We start from the raw sequence: 14,221 nt of genomic DNA on the forward strand, positions 1-14,221 counted from the left end.
GCATAAATGAGAACTGTCGTTCCTGGTCACTTCTGCATGGATCTTACTCACCGCAGGCGACCAGGCGTGTGCCAGTTTGCAAGCCTGGAAAGGAAACAACACTTCTGCTAATCCAAAGGATGAGCTCTATTTTAAATGGCTTCCTAGCATCAGGCATGCTGGGTTGAACCCCATGCCACCTTGAAGAGGGTTGGACACTAGGCTCTGTGGTTTAACCCCAGAGTCGGCCACGACTGGACCTAATGGTCAGAGGTCCCTTTACCTTTACCTTTATCCTGCCTATCAAACTATCGCTTGTGGTCCTTCAGCTGTGATTGAATTTGAATGGCACTATTGCAACATTAAAATATATTGCATTGAAGGTTCTGGTTACATATACGGTCTGTGCATTAGTTGAAGAGGCGCAGGTTTAGGACAGTTTGCTTCATAATTCCCAGAAACTGGACTTCTCAGGCACCCTTACTTTGCGCAGAAAATGCACACTCCCTCCCTAGAAGAAAACAGTATTCTGCAAATCCCTGCTCATCTGCATAATCTTTTCTCCTATGCAACCAATAATCTGCTTATCTGTGTTTTGCTGATAATGCACGCTTGTCCCTTAGAACATCTGCTTTGGAGGCAGTAACTGAGTTAGGAGCTCTCTGCAACCAAGTCCACAAGATCTCTGCATATTCTCCTTGAGCAATTGTTGCAACATGCACCATAGAAAGATGAAACTGCTGCCTCTTCTCACTTCGCAAACTAGATAGAAGGATGAGCTCGGTGGTGCAATGTGTGTTTTCTATGTGGGCAGTCCCAGGTCAAATCCCCAACATCTCTGGCTAAAAGGATTCAGGTTGCATACTTGGGAAAGAGAATCACTACCCACCCAAATAGACAACACTGGCTAGATTGTGGCTGGGAAACCTTACAGCCTCCCTCTTCTTGTTGATTGAAGGATTCAGATTAATGATATGCTGCCTTCTACACTGAGCTGAGCCAAAAGTGGCTTACAACAGATGTCCACTTCAACCTGGCCTGCTGCGGCCCTGAAAAAGGCAAACCCCGTGCTAGGGATCATCAGGAAAGGAACTGAAAATAAAACTGCCGATATCACTATGCCGCTTTGCAAATCTAGGGTGGGACCGCATTTAAACTATGGAACTCGCATAGTTAAGGCCAGATTCCAGCCAGATTGGCATTTTGGGGCTGTTGCTCAAAAATCTACAATGCTGGCATTCTGGAAGCAAGTGGTGACCATTTTCTTTGACTATGTTGTCTTTTGGAGGGTGTTATCCCTTAGACCAGAGGTTTTCAACCAGTGTGCTGTGGTACCCTAGGCTAACTTGAATGATGGTCAGGGGTGCTGCAGGCAACACTGGCCTCTGTCCGTCTTTCCTTCCCTCCCTCCTCTGATGCCTTTTCCTGTCTCTGCCTCCCAAAGGCTTGCACAGCTGTTTGTTGCAGCAGCCCCAACTACAAACTCCCCAGGCGAATGGTGCCTCTGGGGCTGGCCAGGGGGTCCTGATTGCCGGGAGCCGAGGCAGTCTCAGAGTAATAATAATAATAATTTATTATTTGTATCCCGCCCATCTCTGGGCGGCTTCCAATAAAGATTAAAAATACATTAAAATGTCACACATTAAAAACTTCCCTGATGTCTTCTAAATGTCAGGTAGTTGTTTATCTCTTTGACATCTGATGGGAGTGTGTTCCACAGGGCAGGCACCACCACCAAGAAGGCCCTCTGCCTGGTTCCCTGTAACTTTGCTTCTCGCAATGAGGGAACCACCAGAAGGCCCTCAGTGCTGGACCTCAGCGTCCGGGGAGAACAATGGGGGTGGAGAGTAAGCAAGCAAGCGGGCGAGGGAGCCCAGCCAGGCCAGTCTATCAACCCTTGCTGTTGGGAATGGACAGACAAGTCCCATGCCCCTGTGGAGCAGTGTGAGGAGGTAGCTCTTTGGGACGGGTTGGGGGGCAGCTAAGAGACTAGGGGCGACATCTGCACGGAGGACTCCAAAGAAGACGAGCCTGGGGGAACACTCCACAAGGGAGGTTGTTTGAAAAGGAGTGAGAGGCTGCCAGCTCTACAGGCAAGGGGTGACATAACGGCTCCTGAGCCGCATAGAGGAGTCACAGAAAGAAAGTTGGTCAAGGGAGCCGGGGACCCTAAAAGGTTGAAAACCTCTGCCTTAGACAGACAAACATTGCCATTTATTCTGCCTTCTTCCGGGTCCAAAAGGGCCGCGTGTTGGTGGCCATGCGTCAATTGGACTTGCCTAAAATAGTCACCACCTGTATTTATTTAAACTTGTCACCCTTTAGATGTTGTTGGGCATTAAATCCCATTCTGCCCTATCCAACATGGCCAATGGTTTTGGCGTTAAATCCCATTCTGCCCTATCCAACATGGCCAATGGTGTTTTGGCGAGTGTTCTGTGTCTGGGGCTAGCTCAAGAATAGTTGGAAGGGCACAGATTCCCCATCCCTGATTCAGTACAATTTTATCTCACCAAGGAACTCAGGGTAGCACACAGGGTTCCCCCCAGGTTCCATTTATCCTCACAACAACCCTGTGGGGTAGGAAAGGCTGAGAGATAGTGACTGGCCCTAAGCCACCCAACAGGTTTCACCACCGGCAGGGGATTCTAAAAAAACAAAAAAATTACTTAATGGGAGTCAAATTTCTCCAGAATCTGGCATCTGCATTGAGTTGCACATTCTGCACTTTTTCTTCCTGGCAGATACACAGCCCCAAATCTTTCCTGCAACATGCTTGAGGATTGAACTTTTTTTTTTTAAACTTCCTTTCAATGCCGTCTCTGTATATGGTCGGTTAGCCAGCATTTGTCTTGAGCCTCAGTTCTGCCCAGGAGATGATTGGCCACCATAAAGGACTGTAAGGAAATAAGAGAAATGGATTTTATTTGGCAGAGGAGAAGGAAGGATGTGTCTCCGTATGAAAGCGGTTGCGTAACACACATACACAGTGCAGTTCTGTTCTATAACTCTGGCCAAACTGCAGCGGGGAAGGAAAGTCGCTGTATTCTGTAGACCTGGTTCGTTTTATTACAAAATTAAGCCCGAATGGCTGTGTGTGTGTGTGTGTGTGTGTGTAAACAACCCTAGTGCTGCAAGAAGAAAGTAATTCATCAGTGTGCGGTTTCTAGAAGCTTCCACCCCCTTAGCGTGGTAGAGCTTTGCAAACAAGTCCATGGAAGTAGCTAGACAACTTTGTTTTTAATAGCCCACTTTCTTATACTTCTCATTTGTGGTACACTAAAAAGGAAAGAGGGACTCAACTCTTCTTCAGTTTACAGAAGGTTTCCAGCTGTGTCGCTTGAGGAGATCCTTAGCGTGCCACAGGCGAGCAGCCATTTAGAAACCCGGGTAGTATAAGTTATCATTAATATTACATCGCAAGATTTAAAGGGTGAGACATGTCCGTTGTGCTGGCAGGCACAAGCATCCAGTAATTGCGTGTGCCAGCCATGACAATCCCAGAAGTCTCCAGTGCTCTGTTAGTACTAAATTATGGGAAGCTACTCAGATGGCAAAATTATCCTGGAAATTGTGGAAATGAGATGACACAGATAACTAGGGATGCTTCTGGGTGGTTTGAGAGCCAAAAGGAACTAGTTGCAATGCCCACAAGATGTGGTCTTCATTTTATTTATGAAATTTATATACCTCCCGTCATCTGAAAATCACAAGGTGGTTTACAGCATGAAAAGACCTTCGTCGTGTATCTGACGAAGTGTGCATGCACACGAAAGCTCATACCAAGAACTAACTTAGTTGGTCTTTAAGGTGCTACTGGAAAGAAAAAAATTTGTTTTGTTTTGAGCATGAAAAGACAAAATGAGAACACAAAATACATAATAACGCACACCTATAGCCCCACCACAAACATATTTAAAAGGCCTTAGATTGTTTCATTAGCCCAAGGCCTGGTTATAGACGAATGGTCTTGTTGTCGCTGTTGGAAGTAAATTTAATAATTGTATTTTTTTGTACTTTATGCCATTTTTCTCTTGCTGTTGCACATCTCTTTGATTGCTTCGGGCTGTTAAGTGGCTTATGAACTGGTAATAATAATGTTTCAGTGGAAAAGGCCCTCCTCCAGGTTGTCGCAAGGTAGACCTCCACAGGGGGTGGCACAGTCCAAAGATCTGAATGTCACGATGGCAGCCATGTCTGTAACTGAGTGGTCTTCCACCCTCTCGTTTATGTTGCAGTCGGTGTCCAGTCAGATGGGGAAAAGAGCTCGCCGCTTGAACAGGTTGATGAGGACCTTGCAGTGACGCAAAGTCAGATGAACTTTGTGTGCCCCATCACACAGGTAGGCAACACACCCTCATACCTGATGGGGAACATTCATGGTGGCTTCATTAGTTACCACTTCACCTCTGCTCACGACATCAATTTTTTGTTGTAGATGGATGTGTCAGTTGCCTATGTTCCAGTTAAATGCTTTGGGCAAAGCCTGGACTGTCACACCAGAGCAGGGTTTCCCAAACTTAGGTCTCCAGCTGTTTTTGGACTACAATTCCCATCATCCCTGATCCCTGCTATTTGGGACAATGGGAGTTGTAGTCCAAAAATAGCTGGAGACCCTAGTTTGGGAAGCCCTAGAGGGAAGTAACTGTCCCTGTACTGATTAGAATGTAAATGTGTTAATGCTAATTTGCCCTTTTCTCCTATTTCCTTCTCTCATCTTCCCCTCCTTGTCTTCTGCTGTTGACTTTGACTCTGCAGTCTGTCTTCCTCCTGTTCTATTCATCTGCCTGGCCTTAAGCTTCTGAGGGTAGCAGCTTGTGTTATCCATAGCAGTCAAGGCATTAGGGCAGAACCACAGGACTCCCCTCACTACGCCAGCATCACTGATGCTCACCTGAACCAGGCTGGGCTGTGGCAAGGTGGCGGCATGGCTGGGGCTTTGTGGGCACATTGGTGGAGTCAATCCAGCACTCTTGCTAGGGCGTTCATGCAGCCTGGACGTCACCACCCTGCCTCGTGCCATCTGGCTGAGCTGCAGCAACACCAATGTCAGGAGGGAGGTGCTACTGCATTGAATACACACAAACACAGTACAGTAGAAACACACACACACACACACACACACACACACACACACACAGAGCAATAGACCAGGCATAGGCAAACTCGGCCCTCCAGACGTTTTGGGACTACAATTCCCATGATCCCTAGCTAACAGGACCAGTGGTCAGGGATGATGGGAATTGTAGTCCCAAAACATCTGGAGGGCCGAGTTTGCCTGTGCCTTATTTTTCCTATATTTACTTTTTAAGTTATGTTGGCTATTTTTACTTTTACTCTTGGTTTTTTTCCTCTTTCAGCAAGCTTTCCAAGTGGAGCTTTTGTTCCTAGTGGGTATCTTTATAGGGCTTGAGATGTTTCAAATGAAATAAATGTATCAAAAAATAGGACAAGACTATTAAATGGTACTCAGCAGATATCTTCCATGGCAATGGAGCTCAATTAAGAACACGGCTAACCACATCAAGATCTTTGTTAAGCACAGGTGGATTAATTATTGCAGGTAGAAATGAAGAAACCTGTCAAGAATAAAGTCTGTGGGCACTTCTACGAAGAAGAAGCCATCCTGGACCTGATCCGACGCAAGGAACATCGTGGCAAGAATGCCTGGTAAGCAACCATGACCAAAGGGGAAGGGAATTTTGCTAAGCTCCAAAACAACAAAAAAAGTAGGTTCTTTTAATAAATAAGTAAAGGAGGTTGCTTCTTCACCCTGAGAGAAAAAGTCAGAGCAAGTTATCACTAGAATTAGTAGTAGTAGTAGTAGTAGTTATTTTTTGTACCCCAGCCACTTTTGGTGGCTTCCAACAGAATATACCAAAAAAAAACACAGCCCACATTTCTGTACACTTGGAGGCAATTCACGCAATCATGGCAGTGCTTTCTGTGAAAATTGGGGCCGCTGTTGTTGCCTCTTGGATTTTGCCAACCCTTCCTTACTTCCAGGGTAAAACGCAATGCTGAAACATTTTAAAAGCAATTTGCAATCAGGAGAATGGTGGTGGCTTCAGAGCTGCTGCGAATTATGCTCATTCACATCAGTTCACATTGCATGCTGTGTCCAGATATTTTGGGCTTGCGTTGGGGTGGGCGAGCGCTTCTTTTTCTATGTCAGTTTCATGCGTCCACTCATAATGCCGTCCTGTCCCATTTGTGTGTTAGCCGCCCTGCCTCTCCGGCTGGTGCGCACAAGAAGGAGGGACAGGGCAGCTTTCCCACATGAGGAGTTCCTCTTTGGTGCCTGTAGAGGATATCCGCTTTGGGGACGGTCTCCTTGTCAGGCGAAGGCACAGCGGGACTTTGCTAGTCAGGTGCTGCTGCCCACCTGAGAGGTGCTGGAGCGCAGCTCCGGTGCGCTCCAGCTAAAAAAAAGCCCTGCTTTCCAGCTTGCAAAAACTTTAAAAGAGGTGTGGTGCCTGGAGAAGGTCCTGAGAGCTTGGACAGAGAGTCTTGAGGGCCATTCTAGTCTACTCTTCATTAAACTATTCCTAGAGAGGTGGGACGCGGGTGGCGCTGTGGGTTAAACCACAGAGCCTAGGACTTCCCGATCAGAAGGTCAGTGGTTCGAATCCCCGCGACGGGGTGAGCTCCCGTTGCTCAGTCCCTGCTCCTGCCAACCTAGCAGTTCAAAAGCACGTCAAAGTGCAAGTAGATAAATAGGTACCGCTCCAGCGGGAAGGTAAACTGTGTTTCTGTGCGCTGCTCTGGTTCGCCAAAAGCGGCTTAGTCATGCTGGCCACATGACCCGGAAGCTGCACGCCGGCTCCCTTGGCCAATAAAGCGAGATGAGCGCCGCAACCCCAGAGTCGGCCACGACTGGACCTAATGGTCAGGGGTCCCTTTACCTTTACCTGGAGAGGTGTACCTTGTTGGCCAGAGAGTTGAGGCCACATCCATAAGCTTTCTAGATGATGCACAGCAGACAGGCGTTGTGTATTGTAGAGAACACGTTTCTGCAGCACATGACAATGTTCAGGAAGTGTCAGGAGGAAGTACAGGGATCATTGGATCAGCATGAGCAAAACAAAACAAAACAAAACAAAACAAGAGGATCAGCTCCAGGGGTGTGCAGCCACCATCATACCCTTGATCTGACTGCATTTTTAAATCCCAAGTTTTGGGTGCCCTCGCCTTGAAAGCAACCGACAGGGCAGTCCTACAGATGCCTTCTCAGAAGTAAGTCACATCGATGAGCCTTGCTCCCGTGTAAATGGGTTAAAGGAAGGGAGTAGTTGAGCAGAATATTGTCCCATTCCGCCCTACACCTGTACACCCGTGGCAGGTGATGCAAAGTGTAATTTATATCTCAAGGTGTAATTAACACCTAGTGCAATATTAAAGTGAGGATGCAAATGTAACATCTGCACTGCACAGTTACGAGGCGCTGTGTTCTGACTTGTTTTCTGGAACGGGCGGAAATGTCCAGGCTCTTCTTTTTGGCAGCTTCTGAAGTAGTTCTACCACAACCCTCTTTAAACACAGTTTCTGGCCGCGCACATCTATTACATGTATTCTTCATACATTTCGAGTGTTCCCTTGGGTAGAACAAACTAAACCCGAAAGCTCCCTTGCAAGCAGAAAGCTGGCACATCAGGCAGAAATGTTGTAGCCCAACGTACTTTGTTATGCAAGAATTCATCATGCAGGGCATTGAAAAATGGTGGCTTAGATCCTGTGATCCAAGGATGTTCACAGAAAGGGATTTTCTGCTACCTGCGTTTCACTCAAAGCAATGTACCTCTGCTCAATTTTGGGCACCCCTGCCTCCCCCCCCCCCCCCAGAAGCCCCACACACCATCCCAACCTCACAGACCCAGAGAATCTCCTGGTCCTCCAGAGAGGATTTTTTAAGGATTGGAGGTGGGGGACTGAGCATTTTTCGTCTTATGGATCTCAGGATCAAAGTCAGTATCTCTTACCTGCTCTGTTTTATCACTCCAAAACTCTACCACCTCATTCTGTTGCGTGGTATGGATCGGTTTGAGACACTGTGATGGGACTATGGCCCTGTTCTCTATGTGGGGCTGCCCATAGAGACGGTCCAGAGGCTTCATCTCACACAAAGCACAACCATCAAGTTGCTGGGTGGTGGAGCTAAAGGTAAAGGGACCCCTGACCATTAGGTCCAGTCGTGACCAACTCTGGGGTTACGGCACTCATCTCGCTTTATTGGCCGAGGGAGCCGGCGTACAGCTTCCGGGTCATGTGGCCAACATGACTAATCCGCTTCTGGTGAACCAGAGCAGCGCACGGAAACGCCTTTACCTTCCCGCTGGAGTGGTACCTATTTATCTACTTGCACTTTGATGTGCTTTTGAACTGCTAGGTTGGCAGGAGCTGGGACCGAGCAACGGGAGCTCACCCCGTTGTGGGGATTCGAACCGCTGACCTTCTGATCGGCAAGTCCTAGGCTCTGTGGTTTAACCCACAGCGCCACCCGTCTCCCGGGTGGTAGAGCTAGACAGGCCCAAATAGGGCTAATTTAGCCAGCTAGCCCTGGTGATCATCTAATGTTTATTGGATGGATTTCCCCCCTAAATTGGTTTTTTAATTCTGAATTTATTGTTATTCACGTTTTATACTGTATTTTATGTTTTTTTGTTGTTGTTGCATCAATTAAGTGTTTTAAATTTTTTGTTAGCCACCCTGAGCCCATTTTTCTGAACCGGGAAGGGCGGGATATAAATAATAAAAAATTATTATTATTATTATCATCATCATCATCATCATTATGCCATGGCACTCCTAAAAGTAACCCCACAGGCTGCCTGTTGGCTGAGTTCAATATAAGATGCTCACTTCCGTGTATGAAGCCCTCATGCGGAGCAAGATATCTGAAGGAACACCTCTCCCATTAGTTGCCACACATCCTGCCTATTAGGACCATCAATGGAGGCCCTCCTCACGCGCTTGTTTCTGAAAGTAACCAGGATGGCAGGCACAAGGGAGGAGACCTTCTCGGTGGTAGCCCCCACGCCTCTGGAATTTATTTGCTTATCAGTTGTATTCCACCTTTCCCGCAAGGAGCTCAGGGTTTTTCCGCCTCCCCAGCTCAACACCATAAGAACCCTGTAAGGTACGTTAGGCGGAAAGTCTGTGACTGGCCCAGGGTCACCCAGTGAGCTTCGTGGCTGAATGGGGATTTGAACCCTCGTCTCCCAGGGCTTAGTCCAGTGCTCTAACCACTGCACCACATTGGCTGACATTGCGAGAAGGGTTTCATTGAACCTCACCAGTGCAGGGATTCGTGAAAGTTAAACAAACAAACAAACCCTATTGTCATTGGCCTTTGCTTGAGATGTTTTGCCTTTTAGCATGAACCAGTTATTTGAGTTGTTTTGATTTGGGGCTGCCTGAGTTTATTTAATTTTATCTGGCTTTTTATTATTATTAAGGGTGCTTGTCTTTTTCTTTAAAAAAAATATGCAACTGTATTGTACTTTTACATTTTAAGCCACCTTAAAATTACAATTGGCCTTATGGGCATCCATAAATAAATAAGAACAAAATCCCACTTCCACAAATCCCTCCCTCCTTCCTTAAATGACCCCACCCTAGCTTCTTCCTCCTCCGAACGGCTGAGAATAATCTCTGTTCCCGAGTAACATTGGCATTCCTGTGTTGCGCAGATTTGCTTTTTGACTTGAGGCTTCCTAGGCGCTTCACCAGAATTAATTAATCCTGGCAAAAACATGTGCCAAATAGATCATAATTGCCCTAACCACTTTGTAGACTGGGAGAAACAAACCCCAAACGGTGAGACTCCATGATTCGCCCAAGGCAAAGGCAACTAGCGAGGAGACACAGCGCAGAAGTAATGACTGCTGACTCTCGGCTCCAAATGCTGAGTCTGGGGCAAGGTGCCTTCTTCCCAGGCAGAATGGGTCCATTGGGTGATGAGTAGGACCTCAAAAATGTGAGTGTCTGGAGGCGGTTGGAGGATGGATGGCGGCTAACAGATTGAGGTTGAATCCTGACAAGACAGAAGTACTGTTTTTGGGGGACAGGAGGCGGGCAGGTGTGGAGGATTCCCTGGTCCTGAATGGGGTAACTGTGCCCCTGAAGGACCAGGTGCGCAGCCTGGGAGTCATTTTGGACTCACAGCTGTCCATGGAGGCACAGGTCAAATCTGTGTCCAGGGCAGCTGTCTACCAGCTCCATCTGGTACGCAGGCTGAGACCCTATCTGCATGCGGACTGTCTCGCCAGAGTGGTGCATGCTCTGGTTATCTCCCGCTTGGACTACTGCAATGCACTCTACGTGGGGCTACCTTTGAAGGTGACTCGGAAACTACAACTAATCCAGAATGCGGCAGCTAGACTGGTGACTGGGGGCGGCCGCCGAGACCATATAACACCGGTCTTGAAAGACCTACATTGGCTCCCAGTACGTTTTCGAGCACAATTCAAAGTGCTGGTGTTGACCTTTAAAGCCCTAAACGGCCTCGGCCCAGTATACCTGAAGGAGCGTCTCCACCCCCATCATTCTGCCCGGACGCTGAGGTCCAGCGCCGAGGGCCTTCTGGCGGTTCCCTCATTGCAAGAAGCAAAGCTACAGGGAACCAGGCAGAGGGCCTTCTCGGTAGTGGCGCCCGCCCTGTGGAACGCCCTTCCAGCAGATGTCAAAGCAATAAACAACTACGTGACATTCAGAAGACATCTTAAGGCAGCCCTGTTCAGGGAAGTTTTTAACGTGTGATATTTTACTGTGTTTCTGGTTTCTATGGAAGCCGCCCAGAGTGGCTGGGGAGGCCCAGCCAGATGGGCGGGGTATAAATAATAAATTATTATTATTATTATTATTATTATTATAAAAATAAAAATAAAAAGGGCCTTGGATTGGGGCACCCCGGTCGGTAGAGTTTGGGGCCTCAAACAATTTGGGTTGCGACACACACAGTAACAATGGTTGTCAAGTTGTTGTAGAGTCTTTGACAACAGTTTCCAGTACATATTGAGCAACTTTTTGTATGGGTGGCCGTCCTAAGACACGGGGGGGGGGGGATGTCCAGCTCCTGACTGTGGGAAGAGGTTCATGTGTGAAATGTACACCCGCAACCCCCCCAAAAAAACCCCTTGAAGGCCACATTCGCACCATCCAAATAAAGCGCTATTGAATCAGTTCAAACACTTTGTGGCTTCCCACAAAGAATTCTTGGGGAGCATTGTTTGTTCAGGCTAGTGACAGTTGTTAAGAAAGAAGAAGAAGAAGAAGAGAAGAGTTTGGATTTGATATCCCACTTTATCACTACCCGAAGGGGTCTCAAAGCGGCTAACATTCTCCTTTCCCTTCCTCCCCCACAACAAGCACCCTGTGAGGTGAGTGGGGCTGAGAGACTTCAGAGAAGTGTGACTGGCCCAAGGTCACCCAGGAGCTGCAAGTGGAGGAGCGGGGAATCGAACCCGGTTCACCAGATTACGAGACTACCGCTCTTAACCACTACACCACACTGGCTCTCCCTCAGAAAGGCCTATTTCCCTCACAGAACTTCAATTTCCTGAGTTCCCTGGTTAGTGGGATGGGTGCATAACTTCCAACATTTCTCCAGGGAAAATAGGGACGTGCTATTCCATTATTATTATTATTATTATTATTATTCCCCCCACCTGACTGGGTTGCCCCAGCCACTCTGGGCAGCTTCCAACATATATAAAAACAGCAATATATATATATATTTTTAAACCCTTCCCTATACAGGGCTGCCTTGAGGCATCAACTAAAGGTTGTATAGTTACTAATCTCCTTGGCTCGGGGGGGGGGGGGTGTCGCGTAACTCCATACCTTCCAACAATTCTCCAATGAAAATAGCAACGTCCTAAGGAAAAGCGGGACATTCAGGGGGTCAAATCAGAAACGGGGACGGCTTCTCTAAATCAGGGGTGTCCCTGGAAAATAGGGACACTTGGAGGGTCTGTGGTTGGAAGATACAGGACAGACAGAAGAAAGATGGCCACAATGACTATGTGCTGTCTTCACTGTCGGGAGGAGTGCTGTTGAGCTCAGATGCTTCTCTGTGGGCTTAGCATAATTATCTGACCAGCCACTGTGGGAAGAGGATATTGGACTAGATGTGCCATTGACCTGACCTTGCAGGCTTTTCTTATGTTCTTGGGAAAGACCCCATACAGCTTCTCCTTCACAATAAATTACAGTGGTACCTCGGGTTACAGACGCTTCAAGTTACAGACTCCCCTAAACCAGAAGTAGTACCTCGGGTTAAAAACTTTACCTCAGGATGAGAACAGAAATCGTGCGGCAGCAGCAGGAGGCCCCATTAGCTAAAGTGGTACCTCAGGTTAAGAACAGTTTCAGGTTAAGGATGGACCTCCAGAACGAATTAAGTTCTTAACCCGAGGTTCAACTATTATTATTATTATTATTATTATTATTATTATTATTATTATTAAAATCCCTTTATCAGTTTATATTCACGAAGAACCTCAAAGCTGTATGCAAAAATAAAAACCACAATGCAGTACATTGATATTCATATACATATTTATTTAAAATACCTTTATGCTGTTACAAAATCAACGGTGACTAGGCCAGGAATTGCCTTCTGGGAAGGTCTGTTGGGATAAGAACGTCTTCACAAGGCACCCAAATCCCAAATGACACTCTGAGCATCATTTCAGGTTAGGCATGATGGGTCTGGTAGTTTTCTTTGTGTTTTCCACAAAAGGAAAGCCTTGCTCCTATGTCGAAGTAAGCCCCCACAACTCTCACTTACCCCCTTCCACAGTGTCTATTTTGCAAAAGCAGTTTTCCCTCTAGTTTCGATATAGTTCTGACCCTTTTGCATATTCATAAAACAAATACCGTATTTTTCGCCCTATAGGACGCACTTTTCCCCCTCCAAAAATGAAGGGGAAATGTGTGTGCGTCCTATGGGGCGAATGCAGGCTTTCGCTGAAGCCTGGAGAGCGAGAGGGGTCGGTGCACACCGACCCCTCTCGCTCTCCAGGCTTCGCGCAGCTCTCCGCAAGCCGTGGGAGCCTGTGCTGGGCTCCCATGGCTTGCAGAGAGTTGCCTGCATGCCGAAGCCTGGGGCGCACTGAGCTCAGCGCGCCCCAGGCTTCGAGCTTCCCACAGCTCTCCGCAAGCCGTGGGAGCCTGGCGCTGGGCTCCCACGGCTTGCGGAGAGTTGCCTGTTCTGGGGGCTGGGGTCGGGGGAAGCTCAGGCCTCCCCCGCCCCAGCCCCGCGCCTGGGGGGGAAATAATTTCCCCCCCTTTATTTCCCCCCAAAAAAACTAGGTGCGCTTTATGGGCCGGTGTGTCCTATGGGGCGAAAAATATGGTACTCTTGTTCACGTTTGAGCCCACAGGTAGAGAGCACCCTGTTAACTTTGCGTAATTCTACTTCAAAATTTGGATTTTTTCTTAAAAGCAACTGGTGAAGAATAATAAGGGGAAGGAAATTCTGTGCATTGCACCAAACTCCATGCTTTGGCATGGACCGAAAAAATATACTGTTGGTGTTGAGTGCCAGAGTTTGAGGTTTTGGCGAGAATTGATTATTTCCCATGACATTTGCTTCGCTGCAGTTTCTCAGTGCGGCCCAAGGCAAACTGCTTCTCTTATCTGTCCGCCCCGTCTCTTCAGATTCATCAGCAGGGTGAGAATATAGAAGTTGCCGTTTGCAAAGTTCTTTGAAGGCCTAAAACAATATGCAGAGATTACAGTCTGCAATGCTATTACCTATTATTACTACCATGGGCAAATTGTGTTCCACTTAAGACTGATCTACAAGCAGAAACGTTCATATATCTCAGCGCATTCAACCTCCCTGGGGGCATCTATTCCCACCTGCTCAGGATAATTGCATTCCTCATCATGTGTCTCCCCAAAACAGATTACTGCTACCCAGCAAGGAAGGAGATCAACATCACATTGCACCTTGCTGATCTGGCTGATCTCAGGAAAAAGAAGAGTCCTAACAGAACCTAGGAAAGGTTTTAACACGTTTTCAAATCGCACTACAAAAAGTCGGCACAGCAGAGCAGGAAAACTAGGCAAAACAAAAGGCTGTCATGATAAAAACAGCTTCTTATTCGCCATTATCAAATCGTTCTTCTCTTCTGTGTTGATTGTAGACATTGAAAAATTCCAGTACAGTGGTACCTCCGGTTAAGAACTTAATTCATTCTGGAGGTCCATTCTTAACCTGAAACTGTTCTTAACC

At 47.3% G+C, this 14,221-nt stretch overlaps 1 protein-coding gene across 3 annotated transcripts in view; it reads left to right on the forward strand.

Moving 5' to 3' along the window:
* NSMCE2 (NSE2 (MMS21) homolog, SMC5-SMC6 complex SUMO ligase) overlaps positions 1-14,221 on the forward strand; it is a 199,273-nt gene that overhangs the window by 184,230 nt on the left and 822 nt on the right. For all 3 annotated transcript variants that reach the window (XM_083622330.1, XM_083622328.1, XM_083622329.1), the window contains exons 5-6: positions 4,218-4,321; positions 5,543-5,649. In XM_083622330.1, coding sequence (XP_083478456.1) covers positions 4,218-4,321; positions 5,543-5,649 — 211 coding nt within the window. The remainder of the gene's footprint in view (positions 1-4,217; positions 4,322-5,542; positions 5,650-14,221) is intronic.

Source organism: Podarcis filfolensis, assembly GCF_964270895.1.
Source record: "Podarcis filfolensis genome assembly, chromosome: 7".
NCBI lineage: Eukaryota > Metazoa > Chordata > Lepidosauria > Squamata > Lacertidae > Podarcis > Podarcis filfolensis.